Source organism: Ixodes scapularis, unplaced genomic scaffold (genome assembly GCF_016920785.2).
Source record: "Ixodes scapularis isolate PalLabHiFi unplaced genomic scaffold, ASM1692078v2 PGA_scaffold4__175_contigs__length_147842914, whole genome shotgun sequence".
Lineage (NCBI taxonomy): Eukaryota > Metazoa > Arthropoda > Arachnida > Ixodida > Ixodidae > Ixodes > Ixodes scapularis.
Window position 1 is genome coordinate 113558266 of NW_024609879.1, and position 15471 is coordinate 113573736.

General features: G+C 45.4%; 1 protein-coding gene across 1 annotated transcript in view; it reads right to left on the reverse strand.

Annotated features, from left to right (window-relative positions):
- Positions 1–5302: 5302 nt before the first annotated feature.
- LOC120848884 overlaps positions 5303–15471 on the reverse strand; it is a 42109-nt gene continuing 31940 nt past the window's right edge. The window contains exons 11-13 of the mRNA XM_040220954.1: positions 9119–9193; positions 8374–8442; positions 5303–5571 (exon numbers count right to left, since the gene is read on the reverse strand). Coding sequence (XP_040076888.1) covers positions 5479–5571; positions 8374–8442; positions 9119–9193 — 237 coding nt within the window. The 3' untranslated portion in view covers positions 5303–5478. The remainder of the gene's footprint in view (positions 5572–8373; positions 8443–9118; positions 9194–15471) is intronic.

The window sequence follows — 15471 nt, forward strand, 5'->3', positions numbered from 1 at the left end:
AGTTGTTCTGGAGCACGAAATAAATAAAGCACTGATAATTTTTTTTCTTATCATTACTACATGGAAGTGACGTAGAGTGACGCACTTGGTCATAAATGCATTCCGGCGCAATGCACAGGGCATAGCTAGAACATCGAATGGGTTCATCAAGGTCCGCTACATGCTAACATACCACTAAGGCGTCTTTTGTCTAACAAATCAATAAGTTAAAAAAAAAAACTGGAATATTTTAAGAATTGCTTCGATGAATTCATATGAGTTCCCGTCGTTTACATCTCTTCTAACACGGTGCGAAGGAAGAACCTATTATACCTGGCCCCACCACTCAATGAAAAACGTCCCCAAAAAGACGTTCTATGATTAAAGGCGACAAGAGTCAACCACCAATGGCATTTATGCTCCACGAGAGTTTCCGAGGAAAAAAAACAAGTACCACACTGCAGAGGCTCGCCGCCCCCTAAAGGCGGGTTCAAACAGCTATTACGGAGGCACCATCACAGCCCAACTTTATTATCTGCAGTAAAGCACTAAACTTCAATACGACTCGTGTTTCGTCACAAGAATGGTGATTCTTCTCTTTATGTATCTACGCCTGGCAGGCCACGCCCAGTACACATATCCTGTGACTATTGTTAAAACCTTGCGACATTAACAAACCACAAACAACCTTTCTTACCCCCTTTTTGGAACCCTGACTAAAACTGTATCTCTTCCCGACACGAAAACGTAGAACCCAAGAAGTTACTTACGCCTTCGAACGTCCCTTGGAGGCCATTTCAGGCACTGCACGAAACAGAAAGTTGTCTAACGCCGCCTCCCTCATCGATTAACGCTCTTATCAAAGCTGTGATAACGCGAAAGCAAAGGCCGCGGAAGCCAACTGGATCAACTTAGTTTCGGGCACCGTGGTTGCGGAACTTACGCATAAACGAACCCCCCCTCTCCTCCCAAAGGTCACCATAGTCGATCGCAGCACCATCCACAAACTGCGATTCAAAACTGTAATCTTCGGAGACGCTAGAATGAATACCCAAATGGCGGAGCCAGACTATCGCCTTTCTTTTCTATTCGCCACCAACTGCTCATTGGCGGAGAAGAAGTCTCATGCGCTAAATGTAACTACTTCGCTCGGGGCGAAGCCGTTTCGAGTAAAGCCATGCTTGGGACATACGTTTCTCTTTGCGCTCGCGAAATCTAGATCTTGCACAGAAGTATGACGACTAGCAGAAAGTTTCTTGAACCTTTGGACATTGTGTGTGCCACTTAGATGTCATTAATTGCGTTATTTTTATAACGCGAGCGCAGTTTTAAAACATCTGTGAGCAAGCAGACGACACGAGAGCCACGACGACCAAGCCGGGGCACGCGAGCTTTTGTAGAATCTGAGGGGCGCACAACGGTGCATAGGCGGTGAACCGCGCCTCATGTCGTCGCGCCCGTCGCGCCTCCTGCAAGAGCGAAGTTCACTTCTTCCCGCAATATTTAAAATAAAAAAATAAAAAATTAAAAAAAAATTTCTGACCGTTGCGATAGTCTGCTCTACAAGCGGAGCAAGTACAGTTAGTTACTTCAGGCGACGTTATGGTGAAGTGTCATCTAGATGCTGAGCTTCAGTAGACTGTGGTTACCATTGCAGCCACCCCCAAAACGGTGGCGCGTGGAGCGACGGGAGGCGAACGGGGGGGGGGGGGGGGGGGGGGGGGGGGAGAGAGAGGGGAACTGCTAGCATGAAGCAGCGTCCATGGGCAGTTCCATAACTGCGTTTATCTAGTTACGCTGGCGGATGCACAATAAGGTACTGTTTTGACCGTGCGGGGTCCGTGGTGGTGGAGGGGCGACTCGAGCCAGGCACCGGGCTAGAGCTCAGCGGGGACAACCATAAGTCACGATTCTTTGTCGAAAAGTACACTGTTTATTTACATGATGTACAGTTGGTTCAAGAACAGAGAAGACATTTACTTGTCAAAGTTCGCTCATTTTAAGCACTCGCTTCTCCCTAGGTCTCTAGGGAGAACCCCTACATCGGCGGATGGTCGGCCAATCACAGAAAAGTGTACTGTTCAAACACCGCCCCACATTCCATTATTACGCACACTAAGCCGCAGTAAACACTTCACCGTCGGTCTAGACGGCGCCGAGAGTCTCACCAAAACACCTGCTCGTCGGTATCCACGCAGCGGGTCAAAACATCGTCCGGGGCCGAGACGTGGCGTGCCGACATTCGACTCTTCGTATCTAAGCGTTGAATGAAGGCGTCCTGATGATTTCATCGCCCCGGATCGTGCCCTGGTGTTTTGGTCGTGAAACTTGAGACGTTGTTTTCTCTCTTCGGAGGCTATATCCAGACTTGTACACGTTAAAGTCTGGCTATATCACGGCGCCCGTCTGGTGCTTTCGCGGGGCAGGCGTGCTTCCGAAGCGATGATTGCGCCAGGCTCGCTGAGTCAGATGACCTTGAAACCGCGGGAGGCTCTCGACGAAAAGAAACGGCCAGATGCACACATTAGGAAAATGATCCGGGGGCCAATCAAAGTAGACGATGTATGCCAGACCCAACATTGTCACCCCGAGGCTTCACGCAAAATGAACAATCGCCAAACGCTTTTTTAGCTTTAAGAATTTAGGTAATCTTGCGAGGTTCAAGCCACCCTTGAGTGTGTAAATTGTTTGTCGCATTTGTTTCCTTTTTGGTTTGTTTCATGACTGATTGTGCAACGGCATTAAGCATTATTGAAAATGTGCGGTTTCCGGGAACTACGTCATGCCTCCTAATTACGAACGAGTTAATACGGACATACCGATATAAAGACAGAATTTTCGGGGTCAAACTGGGTAAATACATGCACTTTCGTCTCGTTATTGTGGAAAACTCGCATTGGGGGGGGGGGGGGGGGGGGGTGCTTTTGGGGGGTTACCGGACGTGCTTACATTTGTAAGATATCTCAGAAAAAATCGTGAGGGTGCAGACGAGCTGGTGAATAGACAGGACGACGACGTCAGCTGTGTTTGAGACGTCGTCCAGTCTATTTTCTGTCCCTTCTACGTTTTGATGTTTCTTCTCTACCCTAGTCTCAGGTTAATTCAACATAATTAGTAAGATATCACTGTTTTTTTTTTGTTTTTTTTTTCTTTTCTTTTATGAGGTTCCGATTGTCCGATGGCGTGGACATTACCGCGGATTGCTCTTAAAGCTAGCAAAAGGTCGGAGGACGAAAACAAGCACCAACGCCAAACTAAAGCTCGTAATTTCTTATCTAACTTTCTACGACTTTATAGACCAACACGCGGCTCTGACGTCACTCCTCTGCGGCGGCGCTGTCGTCGCCACGGCGCATGCGCAGACGCTTCACCTCACTGGAATCTGGTTACTGGGCAAGCGCGGGCTTGTTTGTAAAAAGAGTGTCGGTCTATACGTGATAGTTTGTCACCCAGGAGCAGCGCAATCTTTAGATATTTGCGGTCGTGATGTACTCTAGGGGGTACCTTTCCGAGGGGAATGTCCGTAGCAGCAATAAGAAATATAGACCGCCTGAATAGCGAGATTATTGAACATGTCAATCAATGATCATTGGTCAATCGTTATCATGCGCGTTAGGAGCGCCATGCTGACGATAATTGCTTTCTAAAATCAGTTGACTCACAAAGTTGTTTTTTGTGCGCAGCCCTTAGGCGCCCGCTTCCGGGTTTCGCAACGTCGGTGTCGGAGTCGGCGTAGCCGCCCCGCTAAATTTAGCGGGAAATTGAATTGGTGTTGAGGTCACGTGGCGTCGGTTTTTTCCGCAAAATTTAGGGAGGTGATAACGTCAGACGGCTTTGCGTCACGTCCCCCATGAAGAAATTCAGTTTCTCCACTAGATTTAGCGGGGGAATTAACGCCACATGACCTCAACACCAATCTGAATTGTATGGAGGAGGAGGGGCGTACCCTCCCCTCCGCCCCCCTCCCCTCCTCCTCCTCAAGAGCTGCCCTCTAATTTCGCGTTAGTGAGATTTGCAAACCCCTTTCATTTCTTTTTTACTCGGGCTTTATAAAACAACTGGGTAGCTCGGCAATAGCTCAAGAAATGCGTATAAGAACACCTTAGCTTCGCCAGCATTTTAGTGCGCAGCTCTTAGGCGCCCGTTTCCGGAGTGAGCGGCGTCAGCGTCGCCCTTCGCCGTCGCCGTCGACGTAACCGCGCTAAATTTAGCGGAAAAACTGACGTCACGTGACATCAAGAGCAATCCAATTACCCGCTGAATTTAGCGGGGAAAAAGACATCTCATGTCATGGTATCACGTCCCCTATGAACAAATTCAGTTTCTGCGCTAGATTTAGCGAGAAACTTGACGTCACGTGACCACAACACCAAATCAGTTTCCCCGCTAAACTTAGCGGGGAAAATAATGTCACATGATTGGGTGTCACGTCACCTATGAAAAAATTCAACTTCTCCGCTGGATGTAGCTTGAATATTGGCGTCACGTGAACTCAACAGCAATTCGATTCCCCACTAAATTTAGCTGGGAATTGAATTGATGTTTAAGCGACGTGACGTTAATTTTTCAGATAAATTTAGTGGGAGGAGGGGAGCGTATGCAGGAGGAGGATGGAAAGGTACGAAGGAGGAAAGGAGCCTGGAAGTAGGAGGATGAGGAATAGGGGAAAGAAGGAAAGGAGGGGAGACAAGGATGGAAAGAGGAGGGGGGAGGAGGAGGTGCATACCCTCGCCTCCTCCTCCTCAAGAGCTGCGGTCTAATTTCGTATTGTAGATATTTGTAAACGTAGTTTACGCTGTAAAAGTGTTTCCACCCAAGAATATTCTTTTTTATTTTCGCCGTAATCTAAATATCTGCATATAATGCTTATCAAGCAATTGTTTTATTTTCTTTTGTTTAAATGAAAGAGCATTTCTATTTGACTCGTCCTTTTAGCCCGAACGTTTGGAAAAGCTGGGTCTAGAATGCAACATCTTTCCTTTTGTGCTTTAAAAACTAATTTAGTTTCTAATGTCTCATAACTGATCTAACTTAATATTAAATCGCCAACATATGTGCGGACGAAATTAGCGTCCGCTCCGACCACTAGCCAGGTCGTCGAGCCTATACTGCAGGCTTGGTCGTGGTGGGTCTCTCTTTCCTCCCCCGTCGCATTTGATACCTTTGGCCAGGGTCCGTGCTAGCTGGTGCCAAAAGCCAATGGCATGTGCTTTCCACGTGAACCGTGGTTGTTGACGAGGAACCCCCCGTCAGCGTGATGTAGCCGAATTCATCACAAAACTACTACTTTCACGCGAGCGCATCAAAAGACAGATCGAAGCAGTGAGAACTCTTTACAACTTTATTTTGTCAAAAGTTTTGCTGCAAGAAAAAAAAACAATTGTGGTACCTCTAAAAAAATTAGACCACCACTAGACATTTAAAGGCCTTCACAATACCCTTCATATCGACAATTTTCCTTGCACAACACTGCACAGTGTAGTTTCTTGCGGTCGGCGATCATTGACTGGATCCCAACGAATCCGGATTACGAAGTTTTTTAACGAGGGCGGTGAGGGGCCGTTCCAGGTTCTCGATTCTTTCTTGCAGCCCCTTCAAACGAATTGGCAAATGTGAATCATCAGTACCTCGCACTTATACTCTCAGAACAGAACGTAAGAGCGCAGGTGAGCTGGTGTATACTGAATATTTTGAGGCAACCCGAGACTGAGAAAAGGCGAAAGTTGACACCGAGAGAAGTAGAAATGCTATATAAAAGCTATTTCTCGAAAAGCGGGACAAATCGTTACTGCTGCGAAAAGTACGCACCGCACAGAACGATAAGTTTGTCTTATTGGTGTCTACCAAATGGCCTTTTCGGGAAAATGAATAGCGTTTCGTATAGCAAGGTTGTCATTACATTGAAGTAATAAACCTTTTATGGGCAAATTTGAAAGTATTTATTGAATTAGAAACTTTGTAGGCACCATCAGAAACAACTAACGGCTAACTCTATAGAGCGAACCAAGACACGAATTTCGCCCGGCCGCGTTCGCTCGCATATGGTTCGAAATAGTGTCCGTCGCGTCGCGCGCTGAGCTAACGCTCCGCCAGGTGAAGTTCGCCGGTTCTTCGCCGCATATTCGATGCAGGACCATATGGCATGGAAAGCATTTTACAGCATTCGAAAAAACACTCAGTTTGTAAGCGTTTAAATGTTAATTTTTTTCAAATGATATTTATTAAGACATTTCCGGAACAGCGGTCCTGGTCCACTACGGCCAAAGCCAACTTAAGGATCAAAGCGTATTCTTCTCTTGTCATTCGAACAGCACAGCGTTTTAGTTCGCCGACTCGCACCACACTTCTCTCTCTACAAGAGAAATAGACGATAAGATAGTTGCGCGATTGTGTCACGGGTAGCAGAACCTCAGGCGTGAACATGCACTCCGACAGAAAACCGAAACCCAGAAATGCGTTCAAAATGAGTAAAGCATGCTGATTTCGTGGTTTTCGATGATGCAAGGAAAGATTATAAATGGAACCATTACGTGAAATTTAGTATTTAAATAGTTTATTACTGGAATTTTATGAAGAATTTAATTATACCAGACGTTCTTAGGTTCTTTCTAGATATGCCTCTCGGCAAACACCAACGTGAAAAAAGGCTTTCAGTGCAATGCGTACTTTTCGCGGATGCAATTTGGCCAACGGCTCGCGGAACGCCTTGTATACGAGTGCACTAGATACACCGCTAACCGCCTATACAAGGAGCACAACAGAAAAAAAATCATGAGCTATTCCACTCTGTAAAGGTGGATGACCACTGACCAGCGATGCTGTTTAGCACACGACACAGACGTGGCACAGTATCTTGAACAAAGGTACGAACACATTTACTCCCTTGATCGGTGGTCGTCGTGACGAAATGTACGCACACACATGTTGAGGACTATCGCCGCCCCGAGAAGCCGGAGGAAAATAGACACGTGCGACGGGACCGCCACCAGGCGGAAGGAAAGGAAACTAGGCACGCAAGAGTTTGGAACGACAACAAACAGAGGCCGGTACGAGCCCTGAGTTTTAGAGCGCAGCTCTTAGGGGCCCGTTCCCGGCTTGAGCGGCGTCGGCGTCACCGTCGGCGTCGCCGTTGGCGTCGCCGTTGGCGTCGCCGTCGGCGTCGGCGTCGCCGTAACCAAGGTCATCCCAAGGTCACGTGGCCCCCAAGGTCATCCCAAGGTCACGTGACCCCCAAGGTCACCCCAAGGTCACGTGACCCAGTCACGTGACCCCCTGAAGTCACGTGACCCCCCCCCCGAAGTCACGTGACACCCCCAGGTCACGTGACCACCCCCAAGGTCACGTGACCCCCGCCGAGGTCACGTGACCTCACCGATGACGTCATCGGCATCCGCATCCTCATCGTTATCATCACTGATGACGATGACGATGCGGATGCCGGTGACGTCACTGATGACGTCATCAGTGATGATGACGATGACGATGCGGATGCCGGTGAGGTCATCAGTGACGTCACTGATGACGTCATCAGTGATGATGACGATGACGATGCGGATGCCGGTGATGTCATCAGTGACGATGACGTCATCGTCATCGCCGGTGATGACGATGACGATGACGAGACCCCCGCCGAGGTCACGTGGCCGGGGGTGTCACGTGACTTCGGGGGGGCATCCGCATCGTCATCGTCATCATCACAGATGACGTCATCAGTGACATCACTGATGACGTCATCAGTGATGATGACGATGACGATGCGGATACCGGCGAGGTCATCAGTGACGTCACATGACGTCATCAGTGATGATGACGATGACGATGCGGATGCCGGTGACGTCATCAGTGACGATGACGTCATCGGGGAGGTCACGTGACCTCGGCGGGGGTCACGTGGCCTGGGGGTGTCACGTGACTTCGGGGGGCATCCGCATCGTCATCATCACAGATGACGTCATCAGTGACGTCACTGATGACGTCACCGACATCTGCATCGTCATCGTCATCATCGCTGATGACGTCGTCGGAGTCCGCATCGTCATCGTCACTGATGACGTCATCAGTGACGTCACTGATGACATCATCGGCATGGTCACGTGACTCCCCAAGGTCATGTGACCCCCCCAGGTCACTTCACCCCCCAGTACCCTTCCCTCCTCCTCCTCAAGAGCTGCGCTCTAATTCGTTGTTACAGGGAGTTGTAAACGGCTTTCATTTTTTTCTTTCTTCCGACACTCATGCATTTCGAATGGGAAATAAAATTTTTGTAGCATATAATATATTGTTAAGTATTAAATATGATGGATGAATAAATATTTGTTGACGCACACGAAAGATTCACGGAAGCCTAACCATAAAGAGCTTCGCTGTAAAAAAAAAAAAAAAACGTATACTCACAAGGATCACTTGATTAAGAAGTGCATTGTGTGGGTCCTTCTCGTGTTCCTGCATATCTTTCCTTGGAGCCTTAAAACGGTTGTTGAAAAAAGCTTGTTATAGGAGCAATATCTAGTGGTTACGGATTAGCAATATAAAAATCGCAAAGGATATGAAAATGAAATTTGTCGTTGAAAAAATTTCCGGAGAACCACCATCCCATTTTTTTATACACACACAGCTTAACAAAGTCGCTTGGTTTCCCTAGACAGAGTATTTAAAACTTGCGTGAGTTTAGAAGGAACTCCGTCAAGCGACAACAGACTGCTTTTTTCTCTCCCTCCCCCTCTCCCCTGGAAAATAAAGTTCAAGTTGAAGTTCAATTTATTTGCAAGCCATAAGATGTTTCTCCTTTATTATAGATAGGCGCGTTGCCCCATTTGGGCCCGACAACTGACATATGCTTCGTTAACAACGAGCATTTTTGAGGTGCCGACAACCAAAAAACACTATATTTAGCCATATGCTTTCTCGCTAGCAAGGTATATTAGTCTAAATATTTTTCACATATTTGTCGGGGTTTAAGGAAAGTACGAGCGCTTATCTTCAAACGTATAAACTGAAGGCAAAATGAATGACTAAAAAGAAATAGAGTTGTTGGAAATGAATGACAAGAAATCTTTTATATATGCATATACGTGTCTTAATCCAGCTAAAGTATTGGCACTATAACATACGTTTATGTTGTGAAACACAATATACTCACTTTCTCGTTGCATCCAAACGCTTTAAAAGCACATCCAATCAAAGCCTGTTCACAGGTTTCAAGGTGCTCGTTTTTCTGCGAGATCATAATTAACGAAGTTTAGCTATTAGCAGGCTTAACAGCGACATCTACAGCGCGCCACATAACAAAGTGCCGGAGATTTTTTCACCGCAAAAATCAATCGTCGAATGCCCAGTGTCCGCCCAAATGAAATGTAGCGCTAGCGGTCCGTACCAGGCTCCGGTTTCAGAACTAACCATTATCTTATCCAAAAGTAAAGTGATTTTCTGAACCTTTCAATGGGAAAATGGTGCTTATTCTCCATAGTTTGCGCCATTCAGGTCCATGCATTCGCGAAATCGCAAATATATGGTTGTGCTACTCGAAAAAATACGTGGACAGGAAGATATACACGACCTTTCGGGCGGACGCCTTTCTTGAAGAAGGGCGTCCGCCCGAAAAGTCGTTTATACCTTCCTGTCCACGTATTTTTTCGAGTAGCACAACCATATATTTGCGATTTTGTGTTTAAGCTCGTTGTGCTCGGCAGCGCCCCCATTCTCTTGGATACTTCCATGTATTCATAGGCGTTTTCGGCCACCATTTTACCGTTGTAAAGTTCCGATACATTAAACTTTTTTTTTAACTTTGGCGTCTGGTTTCGGCCGCTCGCGCTACATTTGGTCGAGAACTACGCGTTTGACGATGCGTAGTTCATTTTTTTTACTAAAAAACATGACATTTTTATCCGAAGTATTTTGTATATTTGCAATCATTTCCAAACAGGCCATAATGTACATTTTTTCTATCGCGCATTTCGCGAACACGGGCGCAAAGAAGTATGTCAGCTCTTCAAGATATGGTATATATTTATAGTATGAAGGATATTAACATTCTCGGGGGACACACTTTATAATATTGCAATTCTTCGCAAGACGCGAGGGGCTGCCACTCTCGTTTTTAAATGCTTTGGAATTTAGAAACGCGAGTGCCGGCCTCGCCTCTTCCTGAGTAGATGCCCGGTTACTCCCGTGGAGTCACAACAGATAATCGAGCAGACGCCAACGACGCGCTCTTCTCCTATAGAAGAAGTGTGGATAGCTTGATCGTCTAGCACTTTCTATAGCACGTGCTAAACGAGCAAGCTATTCAGGCTCTGAGCGTTTCCGCCAAACAATCCAATATTTCACTTCATTCCTTTTTTTTTTTCTTTTACTTCGAAGCGTTTTTTTTTTTTTTTTTTTTTTTTTAATTTGATAGGGCTGTTTACGAGGAATTCGCGGCACGGCGTGAGTTTCATCTTCGTTCTGTTATGTCTCGCTCCCGAAGTTGTGATACTGGAGTTGCCGCGGCACCCAAAACGGCGGCGAGCGATCGAATCTAGCTCGACGCTGCATCACATCCCGTCTTAATATTCATTATTATAATTGTTACTGTTATTGCTGTTATTGTTATTGTTATTGCTACTGTTAAACCAAGGTTATCAAACACGTGCTTCTTCGTATGCTTAATGCTTTTATTATGGGTTGCGGTATTCCACAAGAACTAAAAACCGCCATTGTAAGGCCCTTGTTCAAAGGTGGAGCAGCAAATCAGATTAAAGACTACCACCCGATTTCTGTGTTACCGATTCTTGCTTAAATTCTCGAAAAACGTAAGTTTCATGTTAGGTCGTCATCATCGTGGACCGAACCACGGAGTGTCTTTGGCAGCTGTCGTTACAGCGACTTTGCAGCAGCGTACCCAAGAGGCGTCCTGCGGCTACTGGAGACGTCAAGACCGTGAGTGAAGTGGACCTCCCTGATGACGCTAGACGTGTGCTCTCTTTAAGACTAAAGTTTGCCGTTGAGCCAAGGATGACTGCACCGGAATTACTTGGCCTTGTCCGGGCGGTATCTAGGTGTGCTCCGGTGGACGAGGTTGAGAGATGCATTTCCGAGGGTGTTGATGTGCTCCCTCATAACAGTCAGACAATGTCTCACGTGCCGGTTAAGCGCGTGGCCTCTATTCTGAAAGAACGGCGGTTGTCAGTCCTCGCCGCTGACAAAGATGGAGGTTTTGTTGTGTTAACGGTGGGCGAGTTTGGTAGCAAAGCCCTCGAAGCCATTTCCTCCGTGTTCACTCAGCGGCAGGATGTGTCACTGAAGAAGCTTAAAGGGGCACTGACACCCCAAAGGTCGTATTTATTTTTATTGTATAAAACGATGCAAGTTGCAGTCATAGACACGCAAAAAAAACCGCATCGCGAAAAAAAATTTTCCCGCGCGCGCCTTTTTATTTTTGGCGTTTGATTTTCCCGCCTCTCGCCTCCTGGCTTCTTTTGATCGGTGACGTCAAGAATCATAAAATTTAGAAGCTTTGTAGGCGACATCTCTATAACATTTAATTACGGCAATCCTAAAACATGTTTTTTAACGCAATTGCGAACGCACTACGGCCCTTCTTTTTGAAATACCAAAAATCGGGAGTTCGTTGTGGTGCCGTCTCCTGGATTTGTATCCTCCAACGGAAAACAGGCGACACCGCTCAAAACCGGTCCGCCGGAACGCCGCCGCTCGCTCCTTTCCCCCTCGCTTTGGGTCACCATGGCAACAGCAGGGAGTGGTGAAAGAAAGGGGACTCTCAGGTCTCCGCAATTTTTGACGTCAAGGCACCGGCGCCGATCGCGCGGGAACTTCGAATTCGGCATTTGGAAATTGTTTTTTTATTTCACGAATACTGAATTCCCAAATTTCAAATTTTGAGGGTAATGTCCCGGCATCGTTTTCAATCGTTTCGGTTAATAAAAAAAAATATGATTTTGATGTGTCAGTGCCCCTTTAAAGTAGAAGGAGATCTGTGCAATCGGTAAGAACTTGACCGTTTGGTAAACAGCATTGATAATAGCAAGAGCGGGTGCCTGCAAATTTTGTTCAGTGCTAAAACCCACACAGTAAACTGCCCGTTGAGGGTGATAGTTTCAAAGCAAGGCACATGGCAGAAGTCGATTGCTACCCTTTCTACTAGAAAAACAAAATCCTAAGCATTGACGACCCTTTTTTGATCAGGAGCTCTAACGAGGTCGTTGAATTTTTGAAGACGAACACTAACAAAGTTTTTTTAGCCTGTTCTTTTGACATCAAAGATCTGTATTATTCCTTAACCCATGACAAACTGTTAGGTTGCGTGGAAGAATGTATTAAGAGTTACGGGCTAGTTGCTTTCCATAATGAAGCTGGCATGACTGTGGAAAACGTGTTGGATTTGCTTTCATTTTATCTGAATTCGACCTTTGCGGAAAGGAATAACGATGTTTATCTCCAAAAACGAGGCATATGTATCGGTTCGTGTTTAGCGCCTATTCTGAGTTATATATTTTTAGCCCATCATGACAACGTCCTTTCGGACCGCCTGAGTGGTTTTAATCGAAGGAAAATTTTTAGGTATGTAGATGACTTTTTAGTCTTTCTTGACCACGATACGTCCCGGTTTCACTCGGTCGACTGTCTCTTGTCCACTTTTGGAGACGCCCTGCCCCCCCTCCACCTCACGCATGAGCTTCCAATAGATAACGTCATACAGTTTCTAGACCTCAAGCTAACCCTGTCGGATCATCATGTTTGTTGGACCTACCAGCCCAGGGCCAATAAGCCCCTGTTGCCGTATAAGTCATCCCATTCTAAACTCGTCCAAAGAGGGTTTGTGAAGTTGCGTTTTGTGAACGCCCTTCGCAGATCGTGTAACCATGTGACAGATTCGAGTCTGGGGAAGCAGTCAGAGCGCCTGTTATCAGCCGGTTATCCCAAGAGTGTGCTGGTGTCTGTTGTGGAAGGCATTCTCAGGGGGCTAAGTGTTCAAGATAACCCTTGTCCAGGTTTAGTCAAAGAGAAACAAGTTAAACAAAACATAGCGGTTGTCTTCTATATGCACAAAACTGCGCATAACCTAAAGAAAATAGCTAACCGAGTGAATACAAAGGTTGTTTTCTCGGCTCCGAAGAAGCTAGCCAGGTTGTGCAGATTAACGAACCCCTTTCGCGGAGGCCCCCTGTGCTGTGGCAAGAAGCATAGAAACGTGTTCGTCAGTTGCGCAGAGGGAGCCGTGTACGTGATTCAGTTGTCATGCGGTAAAAAGTACATCGGGCAAACAGGCAGATGCCTAAATGATAGGTTACGAGAGCACAATTTGAACGTTAATAACCGCCGTGACGGTCATCTTTCAGTTCATTGTCACGATTGTGGATGCAGGCCCTTGTTCAACACATGCGCGATTCTAGCCAAACACAAAGATAAGACGGTCAGGGAAATAATAGAAGCAGACTTGATAAAACAGTCTGGATAACAATGTGTCAGCGTCGCCTCCATTGACCTGTTAGACAAGGAGATAGTGTTTTCGCGAGTGACGGTGAGGCCTGGGATTGGCTGAGGTGAAGCGGTTTGAGTGTATATATGTCCCCCCCCCCTTTTTTTTTTCTTCAAAATAAACAGTTGAAGTAGCGCTCCGTGTGGTCTAGTCTGCCTTTTGTCCTCGTCTTAAGCGCCATCACGACGTCAAATTCCCAGCACCAACAAACCCAACAATCTGCATTGTTTTTTTTTTTGTTTTTTTTTTTGTTCAGGGATGTTTAGATGTATCGAAACCATATTAGCCATTCCCTCCTACTAAAGCAGATATATTGTTTTGAGCTTTGTGGTCTGTTTTTTTTTTTTTTTATTTCTTTCAAGCTACCTTACAAAATTGCTCACAACATGCAATAGCAGCAGAGTCGCAAAATTTACGAACAATCCTGAGAGCAATTCTACCTCCACAGCAGGTTAATTTGTTGATTCATGATATTCATACATATATTTTTGAAGCCAAACACTATTAATATGCAGACGATACTCTCATGGTCATGCGTCATATTAATTCCGAAGATGCTGCCCGATCAATGCAATGCGCTGCGACTACAGTCATGAAATGGTTTCAACAGAATCTTATCGCCATTAATGTAAATAAGATAAAAAAAATTTTTTTTTCATAATCCCCTTAAATACGTACGAGTGAATTTATTTATTATTTTAGATCACTCAAAATACGTATCTTGAAAATGTCTTCCTTTTGTATATGTTGAAAAAGTAAAATACTTTGGCATTGTTATTGACTGTAGTTTAACCTGGGGTATTCAACTGATATCCCTTTGTGCAAAACTGAGGAGTGCCTGTAGCCTATTATAACAGCCTTTTTCAGAACGTAATTTAATCATTCATGCGCTTGCATATAGTGTATTAACATATAGAGTTGCGGTGTTTGGACACTTTTCCGGCTACTGTAATAACGAAATGGATTGTATTTTGAAAAAAAAAAAAAAGAGTGAAAACTGATTATTATGGCTTGCAAATTCCTGGCGGTACTGTCTTGTCCTACTATTTAATATTGCCACGTCTCCGAACACTATTTATTAGAACTGTTGTCCTACGCCACTTTCGGTCAGATCATTTAAAAACCAAAAACCCTTCACTTCGTTCGCTTCGTTTTCAATATACTGACAAAATTTCCTTTGTCCGGACTCAAAACGGCAGGTCTGCACGCGAATATTATGTACCACACGTCGTTAATAATATGCGTTCTGAAATTCTGCAGGCTAACTGCCTGAGACAGCTGAAGGCAAGGATAAGATTTTATCTTCTCTAACCGTTATCCTTCCTAACGATTTTTATACCTAGGACGTGTAAACTACATATTATACTTGTCACCGTGCTTTTTTGTTTTGTCTTCCAAACTGCTTTCAACCTAGCTTTCGCACATTTCTTTGTACCGCAGCTACTGCTTTTGTTGTCGTACATCCTAGTATACAATTGTGTTCGTAACGTTTAATTGGGCGGCGTCACACATGCCTTTAATGGCCTTATTGCCCCCGCACTCTTGTATACCTTCATGATTGTTCTTGAATACAAATGAGTGACTATGGTTATGACTATTAATATTAATAATATTATTAATACCAAAAACTTATAACCTTTATTTTCCGTCAAAACAATTAATTACCGCTGCCTTGGCCACGATTCTGGTGGAATGGAAAGATTATTTTCCGAATGGAAGCTGCACCTAATGAATCGTTTCATCCGCCGAAGATGAAGTTTCAAAGTTGCACAGATAAATGTTTCTGGTACCAGCAGTAGATAAACAATTAATCCTGTCGTGCGCGAAAAAAAAAAAAGACAGTACTCTGCGCCGCTTAAACAATCTAAACATGGCCATGTCTATTCTCCCGGCGGACGGCAGAATCCGCGAAATTCTCCCGGCAGTCACACCTCCCATTGGCTGTCAGAAACTATGCGACGACTGCCGTTAAAATACCAAGTTTCTTATTGTCCCTTCATTTCGTGGAAACA